Source organism: Silene latifolia, chromosome Y (genome assembly GCF_048544455.1).
Source record: "Silene latifolia isolate original U9 population chromosome Y, ASM4854445v1, whole genome shotgun sequence".
NCBI lineage: Eukaryota > Viridiplantae > Streptophyta > Magnoliopsida > Caryophyllales > Caryophyllaceae > Silene > Silene latifolia.
In genome coordinates, this window is record NC_133538.1 from 181,394,549 (window position 1) to 181,402,991 (window position 8,443).

General features: G+C 36.9%; 1 protein-coding gene across 1 annotated transcript; it reads left to right on the plus strand.

The window, feature by feature from the left end:
- The first annotated feature begins 132 nt into the window (after positions 1 to 132).
- On the plus strand, positions 133 to 2,115 carry LOC141629551 (uncharacterized). The gene is made up of 3 exons (XM_074442532.1): positions 133 to 925; positions 1,156 to 1,385; positions 1,537 to 2,115. Exons 1-3 carry the CDS (start codon positions 133 to 135, stop codon positions 2,113 to 2,115), a joined length of 1,602 nt encoding a protein of 533 aa, XP_074298633.1.
- The last annotated feature ends 6,328 nt before the right edge of the window (positions 2,116 to 8,443 follow it).

Genomic DNA, 8,443 nt, shown 5'->3' on the forward strand with positions numbered 1-8,443 from the left:
GTTTTGGAACCTTAAGGACATTGAACTTCAGATGCTTTCTCAGAGAGCAAAAATGCTTAATATCAAGCATAATGACACTTGCTCTAAATACTTCTTTGCAAAGATTAAATAGAGGCAGCAACGTCAAATATAATGATTGGAGACATTAAGGACCATAATGGTACCTTTCATTCGGGTATGCAAGGAGTGGGTAAAGCTTTTGTAGAGAATTATCAACAACTCCTTGGTAATTCTATTCAGGTCTCTCCTATTGACCCTGCAGTGATCTCAGCTGAGGACTGTGTGAACCCTGATGATCATGCAGCACTTATACAACCTGTCACAAGAGCTGAAATTAAGCAAGCTCTTTTTGCTGTTGACTCAAACAAAAGTCCAGGAATAGATGGGTTCTCTATTGGATTCTTCAAAAAAGCATGGGACATTGTAGGGGATTACTTTAGCCTTGCTGTAGAGGACTTCTTTAAAACTGGGTCCTTACCCAAACAGGCTAATACAACTTTGGTCTCCCTTATTCCTAAGAAGCCTTTTTCTCAATCAGTCAAGGACTTTAGGCCCATTTCTTGTTGCTCCACAATTTACAAAACCATTAGTAAAATCCTAATAGCAAGACTTCAGAGAATTCTCCCTACTATTGTAGGCCATGAGCAGGCTGCTTTTGTTCAGGGGAGAAGCTTATTTGAGAATGTGATGCTTACTCAAGGTCTGCACAAGGGGTATGGGAGGAAAAACTTCACCTCTAGATGTATGCTTAAAGTTGATATCAGTAATGCATTTGATACTCTGCAATGGTCTTTCCTTAACAATATGCTCTCTGGTAAAAATTTTCCTCCTGCCTTCATTAAGTGGATCATAGCTTGTGTTACAAGCTCTTGGTTTACTTTAAATGTGAATGGAGCTTATCATGGATTCTTTAAAGGGAAGAGTGGTGTGAGATAAGGAGATCCCTTGTCACCTTATTTGTTTGTTTTAAGTATGGAAGTATTATCTCGAAGCCATAGAAAAATGTGCCAGGTCCCCAATGTTTCTTACCATCCTAAATGTTCTAGGCTCAATCTCACCCATATTGTATTTGCAGATGATCTAATGATCTTTACGAGGCCGTGCAACAAGCAGCTACTATTCTGAGTTGTTTTTCCACTTGGTCTGGGTTGACAGCAAATCTGGAGAAAACTGAAGTATATTTTGGTGGAGTTAAACCTGCAGTTAGGGATCTTATTGTAAATGTTGTAGGGATTAAGGAGGGATCTTTTCCTTTCAGATATCTTGGTTATCCTATTAATGCTTCTAAGCTGACAGTTGATATGTATGATGGCTTGTTGCTTAATATCCAGGATCTGATTGGGACTTATTCTGTTCAGCACCTTTCTTATGCAGGGAGAATTCAGGTCCTCAATTCAGTGGTCTTTGGTCTTAATAATTTTTTGTGTACTAGTTTATTGTTGCCCAAACAAATTTGTAACACCATCTCTAAGCTGAGTAGACATTTTCTGGGGAAGGTTTGACAGTCACAGGAGGCAAATTTTTAAAGCCTGGCAGAGCATATGTGTGCCATGGGAGGAAGGAGGCTTCCAAATCAAAGAAGTTGCAGCATGGAACAAAGCTGCAATGCTGAAATGGCTCTGGCAGTTGGATAAAATCCATAGGGCAATTTGGACTCACTGGGTCTCCAAGTACTATCTTGAGCATTGCTCTATTTGGGACATTGCTATTAAAGAATGTTTCTCTGAGAGCCTCAGGGGCATAATCCTAACTAGGAATGAGTGCATTGAGCAGCTAGGCAGTGCCCAAGCTGCCAAAGATTTGTTACATGATTGTACTATCAAGACCCACTTCTCTGTACGTAAAGCTTATGATAGTATACGGTGTAGATATCCTGTCACAACTGTTTATAAAGCCATTCAGAGGAGCACTATTCTTCCTCGGCATAAAGTCACTCTAATGCTAGCTGTTCAGGGAAAGCTTCCTACACAGGATCTCTTGATTAACTGTGGCTTTTATATTGTGAATAGGTGTTACATGTGCAAGTCAGATGCTGAATATGCAACTCACCTTTTTTTTTCACTTGCCCTTATGCTGCTACTTTTCTGCAACTCCTCAAAGCATGGATACGGATGAAATCCAACAGCACTGATGTTAACTCTTTGCTTGTTTGGACTGATGCAAAAAGGCGAAGGAAACATTGGCTTAATCGATTGATTGGATGTAGCATGGGCAATCTCGCATATGCTATTTGGAATGAAAGAAATGCCCGAGCTTTTGGTGGGAGTGAGAGACCTATTTAGGCTATTTTCGAGACCTGCAATTCACAAGCAGCGCCTTGTTGCTAAGTCAAGCTTCTGAAAACATATATAGTGAAATAGTAGAAGCTTTTCATTCTTAGTATATAAACATCCATTTGTATAGATAGTGGTAGTCATACATGGAATTGTATAGGGGATATTCTTGTAAGAGAAACCTCATGTAATCCTAATTTTTCGAAGTATATGAGAAATACTCTTCTTGCAAAAAAAGAAAAAAAAAAAAAAAAATAATAACAATAACAATAATAACAATAACAAGAATAATAACAACAATAATAACAATAACAAAAATAAGAATAATAATAACAATAACAACAACAATAATAATAACAATAACAACAACAACAACAACAACAACAACAACAACAACAACAACAACAACAACAACAACAACAACAACAACAACAACAACAACAAATAAAATAATAATAATACACATATTATAAACAGGTAAGTTTCCTAGCAACTTCCTAAGTTGTCTTACCTTCTATTATAAAATACCACATTCACCTCACATAATAGCTTCTATTCACACATAAATCTCAAATAATGAGAGAGAGAGAGAGAGAGAGAGAGAGAGAGAGAGAGAGAAAGAGGGGGGGATCTAGAAGGAAGAGAAAAGGTGAATTATCTTAATTTATCGCCTCTAGGTAAGATTTCATAAAGTCGTCTCATAATATAATTTGTCTTGTAATTATTTAATACAAACTCGTAATTAGACCACCGTGTGACCTAACCCAGCCGTGACCTTGGTCGTGGACCACCTTGGTCGACCAGACCTCTGATTCTTGTGACCGACGGGGAAAGGGGGTGTTTAGCTGGTGTTTGTCGTTGTTATTGTAGGGTTTGCACCGTGGGTTTACACGGGTTTTAAACCCTTTGCCTCGCCTTGCTTGAGACCAGACCTGGGTTGGATTTGTTCCTGGCGGTGAGTCGACCACGGTGGGTGGTTATGGGTGGAAAAATGTGGCGCCTTGGTGGGTGGTTGTCGGAATTTCGAACGGGTTAAGTGGTTGTTGTGGGTTTTGTTGTTGGGACCGAATAGGTGTGGATCTAGGAACCTCGTAACTTGACTAGACCTTGACCAAGGGAGGTGGCGTCACTGGTGGGACCACCGTGGGTCAAGGGAGACCACGGTGGTGGCTACTGTGGCGTATGATGGTTGTAATTAAGGTTTTGTCGTGTGTTGTAAGGATGTGGATGTCGTGTGTGGCGTTGCTATGTAACACCCTCATACACCAAGGTGCCTTACCAGGACCACCTTAGCATATCAAGGTGCTACCATCTCGATTGCCCAAGGTAAAGTATATCAAATATGAAAGATCATAGATCCTAAATAGACACATTAATTAAATGTCAAATTATCTCATAATTTGTGTTTATGTGATATATGTAACATGCATGCAATATTAAAGCATACTAATATAAAAGATGAGAAAAATAATTTTTCTTAAATTGAGAAATGATAGTATTTGGGCACAACCAAGATCAGCATCTTGGTTGTTCTTGAGCTTAAAATAAATGGCAAGATTCTCCATCTTCAAGTGTCCAAGGTAGAACACCTCCTCTCTTAAGCACCCAAGAACTTACCCCAAAATCTTACTAATATTAACTAGATATTATGTAAGATTGCCCCTTGAAAAATCATACTAACACTTAGTAAAAAAAATTAGATTTATAATACTAACTCTTAGTATGTGATTTCTAATTTTTTGAAGATTTTAGAGAGAGAAACACACTTTCATTTTCAGATGCAAAAAGATAATCAACAATAAACAAATGCATGTGTGTGTAAGGAGGGAGTAGGGACGGTTGGAGAGGGAGTTGGTGGAGTGTTTTTATTTATTATTTTATTCTACCCAATGAACATGTGAATTGGTTAGAATAAAAGTAAATATGGGGAAGCCAAATGTATAAGAGAAATGATGGGGTTTAAAGCAACACACACGCTACCACATGCACTTACGCGGTCCAAAGTGACCTATTTACGGGTCCATTTTGGTTCTTACATTTGTCGCACAAATACGTGTAGATTTTATTTAAACATCATTTTATGTTTAAATGCTTCCCGATTAATATCGTCTAAAACACTCCGCAAATATACATGTACAACTACACATATATTTTATGTACCAATACTAATCACATTAGTCAATTACTACTAGTGTAACAATTAACTACTTAATCATTAATTAATTAATCGACTAACTCTTAGTCAATTTATCAAAGGACTAATTAAAGTGTATTTCATACAATTAATTAGTTTTCGTGTTGGGGCTCGTTCCTTTAGGTGTGACTGAAAGGGATCAGCTGAACACCGCCGTCTCACGATAGTAACGTCAAACCCTAGTTGGCCAACCGTTACCGATATAGGTTGATCAGCTGACTAGTATTGCCAATGAATATCCCATGCATATTCCTTAATGAGTTTAATAATATTACCATGCACTATTATGGAGGACAAATACTCCAACAATCTCCCACTTGTCCGAGACAGGTTGTGCGATGATTATAACAAACAATTGTGGATAACTCCTTATCCCAACATTATCCTGGTTGTACTCTACAAGGGTGTGTTACCGATTCTCTTGTCAGTAATAACAACAATCTCCAACTCAATGCAAGGTGACTTTCAGGTCGCACTTTCACATGAACATATCGTGAGTGGTTTTCTCGATCGGAAGTGTGACTGCAAGACCGGAAAAATCTACCATAGATTACTTCCGAGCGTGGCCACGCATTTCTCAGTCACAACTCCTTGAGTGACCTAGAGATGTTTAAACCCAATGTGGGTGGCTAATTCTTGTCTACCCTATCAATCCTTTTGCACAATATAGATCACCAAGACCCAGTAGATGTCCTTTGGCCTCTTTTCACGTCACGACCTATGACAAAAACCAAAGTCACTCGGAAACTGCACAGGCTCAGATAATAGTCTCCAGTTTAAAGAATCGACTCATAGGAATGTCATAGAAGTCCCTGCCATGACCAGGCATCTGAAATAGATCTAAGGGACTCTACAAATGTCACTGCCCGGCAAAGTGTCCCACAATCTGCCTATGTAAACGAGCGACTAGTCATCCTTATGACCTTATGGTGCTGAACCTACCATCAATCATCTTACAATCTAGTCACTTCGAGACGTCACCTCATTAAGTGACTAGGGGCTTATACAATGTTCATCCTATTCACTTGAATTGGGGTTCAACATTGTCTCCACAACCAATTCGGACAAACAAGATATTCATGTTTTCTGTCAAACTGAATAATTGAGTTCTTAAACAGACTCAAACAATGAATGTGATCATGACTTACGTAAATATTAATACTCTATCAAATATTTACATAACAATCTCCAGCAATAAAGGTATACTCCTCAATCACATTGAGATGACATAACCATCACGTCTACCTTATACCAACGGCTTTGGTTAGAGGATTAGGAACAGTTGCATCACTCTAATTTTCATTGCTATTTTCCTTTTGTTCTATGCAATTTTTTCATCACATAGAGCCTTTCTGAGTACATGTCTAAACAAGTTTTTAGACTCTGGTTCTAAAGCCAGTCAAAGACTTCCACTGTTTTCACAGTCTCTCGGGAGACGATATTCGGCTAACAGAACTACTCTAGTTCCATTAAACTCCGGATATCAACCGTCTCTTATACAACATCGGATGTTGTAATGTACTTAGCATTCGTTCATGATTTGTACGTATAACACTTATACATACACATCCTTCATATGACATCTTTTATGTATGACTTCTCATACATATATGCTTTATACATGTATAACTTCTTATACATATATGTATTACTTCTTATACATATTATTCTTTATGCATATAGCACTTTTACATGCTAACCATTCCTTACCGAGTCCCATAACATCTTATAAGCATAGGAATGTAATGAAGTAATGAAGTATGTATATAACCAACTATCGGCCTTACACATCCGTATGAATATGGTCAATCACCTCACTATTGTGTTTCTTTTCTGCAAAAGAAAACATAATACATGCACACATACCACAAGATTCTCACTAAAATGGTTGTTCGATGTGCTTATCGTTTACTCGTTTTAAACGAATTTACTTGAGGTTTGATCAATTGGGTTCACCGGATTAGAGACTTTAAAATGTACAAGATAGTATAATATTTAGTTTTCGTGAAGAATGTAAAATACCTCTAACTTGTGTGGTCTAAACCAACCACAAAGTTATCATAGGAGTAGGTACAAGATTTTGTTTTAAATCACATGAGTGATGTCTTCTATGTATAAACATAGATGATTACATTCTTTTAAAACCAAATTTAGGTAAATTTTTCCCTATCGAGATCATTGCTACTCTAGCTTTATTTCGATACAAAAATGTCCTATGCTAGACGTCTTACGTTTTATCAATTCATGTAAACTTCTTTACAAAGAAATGACCCATACTTCGTATCTCATACCAAGATAGTAGAACTAGCCTATCCTTTGTGTAGATGTCTCCTTCAACTTTGTCCTATCGCATACATCTAGGGTTGCTTTTTCTTAATTCCCACTCACTTTTATATTCCTTGTTGGTTCAACAAGCAAAAATGAATCTCATGAAGACCTCTCTTCATGTCATTCGTGATATTTTATACACTTAGTAAGAGTAAATTACTATAAGGTGAGTGCAAGATGTGGCAAAATCTCAACTTCTTGAGAAATTGGACTACCTTACCGTTCAATTGTCATCATATGCCCAAACTCTTTAGCTTATAAACAATCGATTTGACCTTTCTCGAAGTGAGCCATTTAACGGTATCATATTGAAGTATTCTATGTGATTTTGAAAACTCTTTTCGCAAACTTTTGAATTACTCTTGAGTAATTAAAACTAATATGTCATCATCATGACAGAGGTGTCAATTTCAAAATCAAGACACTCTTGATAAAATGTGACTCCCATTTAAACTCGTAATAAGAGTTTGCAACATGAAATCCCTTTTTAATATGTATAGACGTTAAGTTGTAAAATAATCGCAAAAATCGTTGTAAGATTTTGTAGGTGATTTGGTAAATCATGTTACCAATCATAGCTACCGAATTCCTTCAAAGAAACCGCTTTTTAGGAAAGAACGAATTGAGTATAATAATAAATAGAGGATGAAAGGAGGATGAAATGCATGATGTCATAGTAAATACATTAATGAAAATGAACGAGCAATGATGTGGCTAAAGTCGTATTGCCAAACCAAAGTAAAACTATCTCAGGACTAACAAGAATAGCTAGCAGTAAGACAAGTATCGAATCCACAGGGAGGCAGTAAAAGCTAAGTCTGTAAATATTTAAATTGTCTAAGGGTAACCGTTTTCTGGAGGGTTTGTTTTGTTTTGATCTAATCAACTAATTACAAGTAATTAAAAGGAGGTTTAAACAATAATATTAAGAGTCTAGGATTTCCGGTTCACTAGGTCAATTATTTGGGGATTATTAATCAATTGCTAGATCTACCAAGATGTTTAAGGTCATAAGATCGGTCAACTCAATTATGCCCTTTAGATCGATTCTAACATGCGGTCGTTATAATTAGATACAACCTATTTGATTATCGCAGCCTATATTAATTCTAACCCGGTCGGCGAAAGGATTAATTCGCTACACTAATTAATAACTCAGGCCTTAAGTTAATCAACTAGAAGAAGAACAATAATCAAACAACAACTTATGCGATATTACTAGCAATTAATCAATTTTCCCTTTTTATTTAACCTAGATCCCCTTCATCCTAGATGAGGAAATTAGCTACACATGATGATAATAACAACAACAATAGTTAAGATTGAAGACATAATTAAAAGCAAGAAATAACAAAGATCAATTAACATAAAACAATGAACGATTAATTATTGAGGAAAGATTAGTACCGTAGCAAGGAAAGATTAGGGTTCTAAGAGAGTATTCAACATTATGAAGGTAAATAAAAGCGTAACCTAACAATAAAGTACGAGTTTCTAATTTATAATAAAAGATAAATCGTTTTTTGGAAAATCCGGAAAATAATCCGCCACAAAGGTTCCTCGATCGAGCCAGAGGTGACTCGATTGAGGACAGTTTCTCGATCGAGTCCTACCTGACTCGATCGAGGATCCTGCTTCACATACGGCT